The 12,406-nt window shown below is 34.2% G+C and overlaps 1 protein-coding gene across 1 annotated transcript in view; it reads left to right on the top strand.

The window, feature by feature from the left end:
- Positions 1-3,574, top strand: part of pwp2h (PWP2 small subunit processome component) — a 66,841-nt gene extending 63,267 nt beyond the window's left edge. Inside the window, 6 exon segments of the mRNA NM_213047.1 lie at positions 1,784-1,892; positions 2,031-2,096; positions 2,282-2,500; positions 2,602-2,752; positions 3,120-3,194; positions 3,351-3,574. Of these exon segments, the coding sequence (NP_998212.1) occupies positions 1,784-1,892; positions 2,031-2,096; positions 2,282-2,500; positions 2,602-2,752; positions 3,120-3,194; positions 3,351-3,543 (813 nt within the window). The 3' untranslated portion in view covers positions 3,544-3,574.
- Positions 3,575-12,406: the final 8,832 nt, after the last annotated feature.

The raw sequence follows: 12,406 nt of genomic DNA, 5'->3' as shown, positions 1-12,406 counted from the left end.
GCCATCAACAACGGCACATCTCTACAGGTTTATTTACTTCACGTCAAGTGAACTTTAAGTTACATTGTTTAGTATACGCTGTTAAGCCTCATTTTAAACCTTTACGTTACAATTTGGTCATGGCATATTGTGGTTCATCCAGTGTGATACCCAATCCACACATACCCAATCCACCTCAGCGGCCCGGTTTTGTGTGCGTAAGAAACTCCAAAGACTCTGATGCTCTGCTGCTTCAGACTTCAGAGACGTGCTGGACATCTGACTGTGGTAACAGCTTTAAGAAGAGCGCGAGGACACGCAAAGAAAAGCCTTTTACTAAATAGACTGATCTAGCTCATTATTTAGGGTGACAATACATCCGCTTTTTCCCAGACATGTCATCTATTGGAGAAAAATGCATTCAGGCAGGATTTCTAAATCGCCTAACATGTCCCGGATTCTGCTTTCATTTTCAGTAGCTGTCACATAAAAGGTGTTAAATGCTAAACATCTTTGTTGTTTTAATTGTCTATTAATTAAGAATAAGAAATCATTTTGTTGCTGAGGGCCATTACAGTTTAAAAGAAAGAATGGTATTACTTTCTGGCAGAAGGAAAATTTTATTAGAGGCATTCCCATGTTTAACTCTTCTTTAAAATGCCCAAAAAGATAAAGTGCTCTGATAAACAGTGTCAGCTTTGCACATGAGTTTTTAGTTGTGTCTTTCTTTACACTGTCATACTTTCCCATGTGGGAAGTAGGGTGGAATCTGTGCAATAAATTATGCAAATAAAATTAATTTTGATAAATAAAATTCTTAAAAGTCACATTATTTTATTTGCTGTGGAGAAAAGGTGTGTTTGCAGCTACTGCAAATATATTTATGTTAAAGATAATATGTGCAATATATATTATTATAAAATTAATAATGTTTTGTTTGGGAACATTGATACAGCAATAATCTTCTTATGATGCAAACTCCGATTAAATAGCTCTGGTCATGTGAATGTTTGCACTAACCATACTGCACATTTTTATCAACTTAACTTATAACAATAACTCCTTATTTCTGTTGCCCAGTGTGCAAGATATTTTTCAGCTCAAAACTGGATCAAAAATTCATCAAGAAGCTGTGAAATTGAATCTTTAGACACTCAACCTTTAGCAGTTGGTCAATTAACAATTTTTTCTTCTTATGTTCCTGCTCTCAGCTGTTTTTACTATTTGCTGATGGTAAAAAATAAACTGTAGTGACCCTTAATTAGTGTTTTGCATTTAAAAAAATATATTTTGTTTATTCAATTAAGAATTAATTAATAATTTTTTAGGGTCTTAATATTTATTCTTTTATATATTCTTATGTAAAAGGTTCACATTTATGCAACCAATAGGTAATAAATTGGTCGTTATTTTCCATACTTACTGTTGCTGACTTTTGTTCTCAGTTGGATCTAGCCATTTATACATTCCACTCAACAAAATAGGTAAAAGTAAAGTATTTATGATTTGTGCTGATATCGAATTTATATCGGTATCGGTTCGTACTGAAGGCTGCAACATCAGTATCGTATCGGAAGTTGAAATGTTGTATCGGGACATCACTAGTTTTGAGCTTTATCATGTGTAGAAGTGTAAGAGTTTTGGTCCTCACAATATTAGACCCATATGCACAGTAAATGCTAAGTAAATCCTGCTTTTTGGTTGATTGCTCTGTTTAACATATCATTATTTGTCACCATGCCATCTTCATAAAATTGCTATTTTAAAATGATTGTGGTGCAAATCTGTCATGTTCTTGTTCTAGGAATTCCTTGACAGGCGTAAGATGACCGAGTTTGGTAGTCTGTCTTTAGTGGATGAAGGCACTGGGGATGGAAACGGAGTGGAGCTCAGTCTTCCTGGAGTCAAGAAAGGCGAGTCCACATTTTTACCAATAACCTTGCCAGTCGGTTTTATTTATATAGTTTATTATTGTTAATATTATTATTATTGGATTCAGTTTTGCAAGCTTTTATACATATCACTAAATCCCTTTTCTCTTCATCTCTTAGGTGATATGAGCACCCGATGCTTTAAACCAGAGATCAGTGTTAGCTCTCTTCGCTTCTCACCTACTGGTATGGTTTTATCTATACAACACAACACCTTAACAGAACTTTAAGAAAAAAATTGTAAAAAGTGACACATGGCATTATTTTCAGCATATTTAAAAATTCATCATGATGTTTGCACAGAATTTGTTCCAATGTTTGAATTGAACAACAGGCAGTGCAATACATTTTTCGCATGCTTCTCCTTTCAGGGCGCAGTTGGGCTGCAGCATCCACTGAAGGTTTGCTGATCTACTCTCTTGATGCTGCACTAGTGTTTGACCCTTATGATCTGGATATTGATGTCACACCAACAAGTATACGTCAGCAGATTACCAAAAAAGAGTGGGCTTCCGCCATCTTGCTGTCTTTTCGCCTAAATGAAATTCTGCTCATTAGAGAAGTTCTGGAGGCAATCCCTTTTGATCAAAGTGTGTTCCCTCTTAAAACAGTTAAATCTGTTCAATTTTTTTCATATTCAAAATGTGTAATTTTATTGCCATTATTAAAATTGTATTATTTGATGCTTCAGTTACAGTTGTATGCAGCTCATTGCCAGATGTGTATGTGGATAAGCTTCTAAACTTTGTGGCCTCAACACTGGAAAAGTCTAACCACCTGCAGTTCTACCTTACCTGGGCTCAGTGTTTGCTCACTTTACATGGACAGAAACTCAAGAATCGGTTGGCAGCGTTCAATTATTAATATTTTTTTAGATTAAGCTCATCCATATGCTTTTATCAGTAACACACTTTAATCCCAAATTAAAGTAGGCTAACATTTTTAAACCTGTTATTTGCATTGTGTTCTTTTATACATTTTTATTTTAATAATTTTAGAAATCCTAAAATATCAGTGTGAGGTTTTCAAAACATATTTTTTGTATAAGGGTTGCAGAAAATGCAGACCTCATAAAGTTTATCTTGATAATGGAAAATCCATTTTTTCTGGAGATAACACTGCTCCAAAATATTTGTGTCTGTTGTTGGGAACCACTATAATAATGTCTTTTTAATTTTGTTTTGTTTGTTTGTTTCTTTATTTTTAAAGACCTGGATTTGTACTGCCTACTGTACAGCAGCTGCTGAAGAGCATCCAAAGACACAGTGATGATCTGTCTAAACTGTAAGTTTTTGTGTATTCAAAATTTTGAGTTAATAGATTTCTTAAATGCATTTATTGGGTGTCCATTCTTAGCAGTTTCTTGGATCAATTTCAAATATATGTCAGGCCACTTGCTAATTTTTTTCTCAGAAATAAAGACATTTATTTTGTTTCTAGTTGCGATTGGAATATTTACAACATTCGCTACGCTGCTGCTCTGGCTAAGCAGAGAGGACTGAAAAGAACAGCATCTGAGATCTACGGTGCTGAAAAAGAGGACTCATCAGAGGCAATGGATTCAGAGGGTGATGAGGAGAATGTGACAAATGAGCCTATAATGCTGGAAAATGCCATTCAACTTTCAGATTAATCATTAATAAAGCCAGTACATCACCTCTAAACAAATGGAAACAAGTTAGAATAGGAAAAGACAATTTTATCTTGTTGTGTTGGTCCCTGTAGTCTCTCAATGAAAATGTGTTCAGAAAGCACCTGCAAATCTCTTAGAACTAACATAATGCTGTTTAGATTTCGATGCATGAAATATTACAATAGGCTGAACTATTGATGATACTTTTTGATACTTGTATGCGGTAAAGGTTTTTGCCTTATTGTAGGAAAAAACTTAATTTTAGAGCCAGCAATTGCTTTCGAATTGGTTCAGACCTAAGCAGCTTCTCTAGAACGATTTTTTCTACATGGGCCAGTGACGCTATCAGAATCAGCAAATATTATTCGTTTATAATGATATGCATTTCATTCATCTGTAAATGTAATGACAGACTGCAGGTTCAGACTGACAGCAAAAATCGCCAATACAAAAGGTGGCTATAGAATTTGCTTTCTTTATACTTGCAGTTTGAAACAATGTTGATTAAACATAAGTACTTTTAATAATTCTACATCATTTTGTTGTGGCTCTTTGTTATTAAATTATTTAATAGTCTTTTTTGGTCTTCTGGTTAAAATAGTTAACCAACAACTATTAAATTAAATAATGCTGATAAGAAAAATTCACAAAGCATATATGTCCAGTCACTCTAAATTTAAATTGTCTGTTGGGGAACCAACAGTTTTAACTCAAAAACAACCTGTCTTTCAGATGAAGAAGAGCCAATCAAAAGAGGTTCAATAAACCAAAGTTTACCAAGGATTGTTTGCAGGTCATCAGAAGCCAGCTTCAACACTTACACAGAGTTTGTAGGCCACTCTGCTTACAATCTCAAAACTACAATTATACAATAATGTGTCTTTAAATGAATCATACATATAGGTATTTTAACCTGATTGGTTAAAATACAGATAGACTGAAAATGTCCATGTGTGTGTGTAATTCTAAACAATATTTTCAGATATGACATACTGTAGAAGGATGTTTCTGTAGTCAGGTTGATCAGAAGTGAAATCCTTGTCTTCATGTCTCCATCAATGAAGAGCATGAACACATACATAAAGAATATTTACCTATTTTAAGGCTGTCCTGCTCTACTGCAGGCTTCTTATCAGAATATTAAAATTAACATATCCGACTTTTGCAGACACCTTCTCTTCTTATAACAGAATCATTTAAAAATGAATAAATGCTTGGTAGATCCTGAGTAAACAAATCATTTGGCGCACAAAAAAGCAATAACACACAGACCATTCTATGTTTACTCTGAGGAATATTAATTGAATAATGTTTAAATGCATTTTAAACTGCTTTAGTTCTGTTTGATTTATTTTTTAGTTCTACAAAAGGGTTACTAGGGTTACTGCACTACTAGTATTTCCTATGTAGCACTGACTTTATAAATAAATATTTAAATTTTTTCTTACAAATTTATAAGTTGGCACCTGTACCGTTAGACCGCTAACATGTCACCTCAGCTGATTCCGGCTGATTAGAGCATTTTCCTCCTGTTGAAAAACATCATAAGAACAATACTTAGTGGATCAATGTACAACAGTGTTTTTAAAAGACTAAACACTATTGATATAGTTTACAACCAAGCACACATGGTCAGAACACAAATAAATTGCAGGTAATGAAGTATTAAGCATTTCTTCCAAAGAAAAGGCAGTCTAAGCTAAGTGCTAGCAAGCATCTGTAGCTCCACTCATGCTCCACTTCTTTACCCCTTTTTCGTTACCCCCTGGTCAGCGCAATAACATGCAACAAAATGGCAACAGTTTGTCACACCCACTTGTAGCTTAATTAGCGCTTTTCAGAAACCTATGTCATAAATTCTACATCTAGTTCATTTGGGTTAAACCGTAGACAAAAGAATATGGAAGCTGTGATTGCAAATTTTGAGAAATTTAATCCTACTGAGCAAGATCCTTTAGATTGCCTAAAGAAGTTAGAATATGCAGAGGTGTACAAATATGCATATGCTGATGTAGGGGAAAGCGGGGTACAAAGTAACTCTTTTTGGTTTTGGTTAAATAATAAACAAAGTAATAGGGTTAAACCATATTTTTTACAAATAACACAAAAGCCTATATATATATAATTAAAACAATTTTCTATTTAATACATTTTTATTTAAAAAGTTACCAACATTTAACTCAGAATTCCAAAAAATATTTTGTTTGTTTAATTGGTAGCACCCAATTACAACTAACCCCTCTGTGTTGCGTTTTCCTCTAAACTGGCTAGCAGTCACTGTGTTTTACATCTTTCAAAATGGTTTTATCTTTTAGCCTAGAATACAGTAATCACAATAATATAATATTCTACTTGCATACCTTTACTGATTTTTATTTATTTATTTACTTTTAAATAGAAAATAGCGACTGTCATAAAAAATACTTTGATGCTGTAAAAAAAAGGGTTTCTTCTGTGTTTCTCATCCAAATCTTGCCATTGTCTTCAATATTTGGCAGGCTGACGTCTGCTGACACTGTGGTGAAAACCTCAAAAGCATGCCATGGTTAACCCTGAGCAAATACCTTTAAAACTCTGTGTTGCATTTAATACCATATTATTTTGTGCCCCGCGCTCCACTATGTGTCTTGTTAAGAATCTGCTTGCCTGTTGTCTGGAGCTTTAACACAAAAAGTAAAAGATAAAACTGCTTACAAATCAGAGCAGAAACAGGCATTGCTTGAAGTCTTAGATGTGGTCTGTTAAATGTTCAGCAATTGTTGGAGATGTTTAAAACATTCTGTGGCAATCCCCCCTCTCTTTTTCCCTGACAGCCTGCACTCACATTGCATTTTACCTTTCGAGCCTGAGCACACTTGCATTATCGATGATGTGACGGTTCAGTTTAACTAGAAAAAAATGTGCGCTCACTCAGCACAGTGGATATTGTTAAGTTATATTGTTGTATATGCAGTTAAATATTTTGCCGAACAGATCCACCACTTTTGACGCTCATAAAATATCATAAAAGTCCTTGTGCTGCACGTATTAGGAGGTTTGGTGAATGTGGCAGCTGATGTGCAGCGAGGGGTTTGTAACTTTAATAGACTATGACAGTTTGTGTTTACTGAAAAGTAAGAATGAATAATTAATCTATATGAAATAGTCCATTAAAAGTTACGTCGTGTCTTCAGTTTAGCACTTTAGTTTTGTACTCATGCAGTTCGGCACGCTTTGCACTCACACTATTAGCATACAGTGCCAAAGCCCGACTGAACCGCACTCTGGCACACTTCTAACTAGGCCAGGGCTGATCAACTGAACCAAGCCTGGGCCTGGTTCAGAGCACCTACACTTGTCAAACGAACTGGGCACGGTTCAGATAGCCTAGTGTGAATGCACCTTAAGTGTGACCCTCACACAGATTGTGCTATGACAATGCTTGGTACACCTTTCTCTGATTATAATGACATTATTGGTAAAATGACAGTTTTACAACAACAATGCTATTGTTGAATTCAAATGTGTAATGATGCAAGGCAAGACAGTGTCATGTTTCAATTAAAAGAAAGACAAAGTAAAAAGATTTGTTAAAGAAAATGTCAAACTTGAAACATTTGAGGGCGCATAGAATCAGCTTAGGCAGAGAAATGTCTTTGACAGCTGGAGACATCATCTGGCACACTCACTGAGTACATTTACATGGACTCCAATTCTTCAATCTTTGATGTTTGATTACCTTACGGACCATAGTCACCCGCCTCACGGGGGTAGGTAGTTCTGTCGTCACACAGTAAGAAGGTCGCTGGTTCGAGCCTTGGCCGGGTCAGTTGGCATTTCTGTGTGAAGTTTGCATGTTCTCCCTGCGTTCGCATGAGATTCCCCCATAGTCTAAATACATGCGTTACAGGTGAATTGGGTAGGCAAAAATGTCTGTAGTGTATGAATGTGTATGGATGTTTCCCAGAGATGGGTTGCAGTGAAAAGGGTGTCATCTGCGTAAAATTTGCTGGATAAGTTGGCGGTTCATTCCACTGTGGCGATCAATAAAGGGACTAAGCCAAAAAAGGAAATGAATAATTGCCCCCCCCCCCCCCCCCCCCCCAAAAAAAAATCCACCATGTTAATTTTTAGCTGATTGTCTGAAATTAAAATAAAAAATATATATTTGTAACACCAAACATATTAAATTGTGCTCAGCTAATTTATCAAAGGGAAGGCAAATATATCAGTTTAGCCAACAAACCTTGTAACAAAAAATGCATGCGTGCGACTGAGAGCCGGTGGTCGGTGCCACAGCTGGTACATAATTCCTATTCCAGCGCAGCAATGGTGAAGATCTACCAAAACATCATCAGACACATTTTCCTTTATAAAAGTTAGTGACGGTGATGCAGTGGCACAGTAGGTAGTGCTGTCGCCTCACAGCAAGAAGGTCGCTGGTTCGAGCCTCGGCTGGGTCAGTTGGTGTTTCTGTGTGGAGTTTGCATGTTCTCCCTGCGTTCGCGTGGGTTTCCTTTGGGTGCTTCTTTCCCACAGTCCAAAGACATGCGGTAAAGGTAAATTGAGGGTACACTAAATTGACCATAGTGTATGGATGTTTCCCAGAGATAGGTTGCAGCTGGAAGGGCATCCGATGCATAAAACATGCTGGATAAGTTGGCAGTTTGTTCTGCTACCACTGTGGTGACCCCAGATTAATAAAGGGACAAAGAAAATGATGAAGTTATGTTGAGTACCGAATTCTGTATTTATTAAGTCATGTTTAGGTTTAACCAAGTGTAAGTCTCAGTGATTTAGACATAAAAACGAACAGCACGGGCATTACGTTAGCCTGCTACCTCTGACATGATGGACACAGTAACGTTAACTTAATGTCTATGTTAATTGCAAACATTACGCACCTGTAATATTGATATCTAACCTATGGTTTTATATATTTTGTTTATTGTTATTAAATTATTAATTTATGATGGAAGAACCATATCTGCTATAACATGTTTTTTTCCACCAGTGGAGCCGCCATAGCAGGGCAAGGTGCAAATAAGCACTTTTACAGTAAATACCACTTTAACAATTGGGTATATGTTTATTCCATATCAGTCTCAAATTCTACTAGCTCTAAGATGGTAACGTGTGTAGTTGCTTTATTGATATTCACCATGTGCTGTGAGTTAACTAGTGAGGGGTTTCTCAAGTTCTGGTTGTTATATTTTACTAGTTAGTTCTACTGTAGCCTTACACATTTACTTTAAACTGAAATATTACATAAAACACAACTCTGCCTAATAGAATTTCAGCTTGAAAATATTAAACATTGATTTGTTGTGATTCTTAAAGGGATAGTTCTCCTAAAATGATAACCACTAATTTTGTGAGTTTCTTTGTTGTGTAAAACACAAAAGCAGATATTTTGAAGAAAACTGAATATAACCACTGACTTTCATAGTCTGTTTTTCCTACTATAGAAGTCTTACCGGTTTCCAGCTTTCTTCAGAATATCCTTCTTTTGTGTTCCAACAGGAGAAAGTAAGACGAACAGGTTTGGAACAAGTGAAGGGAGAGTAAATTTTCAGAATTTTCAGTTTTGTGTGAAACAAACCCCTTTTTTTGTGTCTTTTTATGATATTTTAACATAGAGAGCTATTGGACAACCTCACAACTACAACGAAGATAGGAATTCTTGAAACCGTAAGCATTAGCAGCATGATGAACTTTCAAAGGCTTTATCAATGTATTTTTGTGCTTTTTTGTGGATTTTTCTACTCAACATGGAGTATAACAATGACTTTCTATATACATGTTCATATAGTAAATATTTGAAGATGCAGCTTCAAGTACTTTTTCAAAAGACTTTTGGAAGACTTTTTTCTGTTCTGTGTAAACTGGGTTTAGTACTCCATTGTTTAAATTTGATGGGGTTTTTGATGCTTTTAATATATCAATGTAATTGATGTTTAATGTTAATGAACTGATTTAAGAAATAAAAATGTGATACGATGAGATCAGAGTACCTTTTGTGGAATGGTTATATTCAGGTGACACTACACTAAACAATGTTTAAAGTAACCTCAGAAAAAATATTTACATTTGGTGTAAAAACATAAAAGAATTTACAAATGGCTTTTTTGCACGTCTGTAAATGTTTTAATTACATGCATGTTTTGTAAAATTCAAATGCAAATGACTTTGTAATGCTTACTTTGTAGAAATGTATTTTCACAATAATGCCTCAATATTTTATTATTCATTTTTCTTTTTGGAGAACAGAAAATAAACAATTCAGTAAACTTGCTTTTGCAACGTAAATTTTCCAATATACATTTTTAAATTAGGTGAAAGCAAATAAGCATGCTACAGCAATTTAAAATATTTAATTGGGCCAATTACATAATCAGTTAATTGAATGGTTTTTCAGTTGGCTCAACACATTATTTCTCATTAAGCCAATGTTTAAAAGCTGTTGCCACAATTGGAAAAAAAAAATCACATTGCCTAATTTCATTTGGACCAATTGAAAAATTTAGATGTGACCATTCACTATTCATAAACATTGCAGACGTTCTTATAGTAGCTGATACCAACCAATATTGTCTCAAAAGCTGTAATTTAAGTACAGAGAAATAAACATTTAAGTTCGATGATTACTCAGTGAACTTATAAAAGTTATTTTTACCTTACATCCATTTTTAAAATGTTTTGTTGGGTGAGTTGGCATTTCTGTGTGGAGTTTGCATGTTCTCCCTGCGTTCGGGTGCTTTGGTTTCCCACCCCAGTCCAAAGACATGCGGTACAAGTGAATTGGGTAGGCTAAATTGTCCGTAGTGTATGAGTGTGTATGGATTTTTTCCAGAGATGGGTTGCAACTGGAAGGGCATCCACTGCATAAACCATATACTGGATAAGTTGGTGTATCATTCAGCTGGGGCAACCCCATAATTGAAATAAATTACAGTAAAATTAGTTAATATTACAGTACTGTAATATTATTATACTGTAAAATAATTTGTGGTAAAGGTATTTTTACCATAATCGGAAATTGCGGTAAGGCAATAGTACTGTAAAACACTTCTGCTAAGCTACGGTAAAATTATAGTAGCTTGCTGGCAACCGTGCTGCCAGTAAGCTACCACAAAGATACAATAAAAAGTCTAACAGTGTAGATCCAGAGAAAAATTATTTGGCTTAGAGAAAAAGCAATAACACACATTATTCCAGTGTTACTCTGAAGTGGGATGACACTAAGTTCATCACATAATCTAGGCTCTTAAACATTCAACTTTATTAATAATCATGAAGGCATGAAAGGATATGTGTTACTCCATCCTGGAGCAGACATTTATCAGAAAATCCTCTCCCTTCAATTAATTTTACGATAATATTATTTTAGTTTTAGATATAGATTATTAGAAGTGTATTGAGTATGATGGTTACATTCTGTTTTTGGATTTTAGGAAACCATTTGATTCAAAGTAACACAGCTTTATATTTGATTCTCCGATAAAATATGGCTTTAGCAATACATTTATTTCTTTAACTTAAATGCTATATAAATTTATTAAGAGAACTATATCACTATCATATGGGACATCTTAGAGATTTTTTTTTTTTTTTTTTAGAAATTAGTCAAGGGTGTCTTATTTCCCCTTTCCTAATTCTAGCTGTAGAAATGCATAGTATTTTGATAAAAAATTATACTAGTTTTGATAAACTTAGGATGCACAATCAACAAATCTCCATTATTCAACTGGCTGATCATATGACCCTTGTTTTAAAAGACAAATTTCAAATTGACAAAGCTTTTCATTTAGTTAATCTCTTCGCTAATGCATGGGCTACACCTAAATATAAATAAATGTAAATTTATTGCAGGTCATGGTAGTATTGATTTAGACTTTTTATGCAATATACCGGTTCAAACCTCCATAAAATACATAGGAATTACTGCTGCTAAAAACAGTAATCTTAATATTCATAAAAATTTTGTAAATACATTTCTATAAGCAAAAATATATGTATATTCCTAATAGTTGGTTACAGAGACATGTCTCAATATTCCGATGAATTTTATTAACCAAATGGAATTGCAGTTTAGATTTGTTTACCCAGCATCTTCACTAGCTATCCCCCAGTTTATTTAAGAAAATAGTAGTGCAATTTTTTTTTTTTTAATCTAAAAAACAACAACAATGAAGAACTACATAAACAACAATGACTTTGTAGTTATGAAGAAGGGGGCCTAAATGACCTGGATTTCATAAACGAGGTTCTAAAAATGCAATCCCATTTTTTTGTAATACAAACAGTATTTGGTTTACAGTTTCTTCTGCAGTATTTTGAAAAGTTGGTGGTACTGATTTTTGATCAGCTAAACTGTCTCTTAAACTGCCTTTGTTTCACCCTCAGATCCTATTGTGCTGGAAACAAGCCTTTTCTCACATTTTTTTTTTTTTTTAATTAAAAACTTGTTTATAGAAAAATCTTTTTTGGTTTATATCACAATAAGTGTTTATTGTATAAAAATTTGAGTTAAAATTACATTCTTTCTTAGATTTAATTGATGGCCATTGTGACGTTTTAAGTTACAACAACTTCTGTATGGTTTTGCTTGTCACCCTAAAAAGTTTTCAATTATTAAGGCTATTACTAAAAATAGATAGTATTCAAATGCATTCCTTTATAATGTTTTCTTTTCCAACTATATTTTTGGGCACTTATTGTTTTAGAGATCCAAAATGTAATCATAAGTTTCACTTTTTTAAAGATTTTCAACTGAAAAATAATAAGGACAAGTTACATTTCTTATCCAAGTTTCCCCAAAATTAAAGAGCTTCAGTTTAAAATCATTAATGATGTAGGACTATAACTATCAAAAGAATTCCTG

Source organism: Danio rerio, chromosome 1, assembly GCF_052040795.2.
Source record: "Danio rerio strain M-AB ecotype USA chromosome 1, GRCz13ab, whole genome shotgun sequence".
Taxonomy (NCBI): Eukaryota; Metazoa; Chordata; class Actinopteri; order Cypriniformes; family Danionidae; genus Danio; species Danio rerio.
The sequence above is the reverse complement of the archived record's forward strand: the minus strand, read 5'-3'. Positions and strand labels throughout refer to the sequence as shown.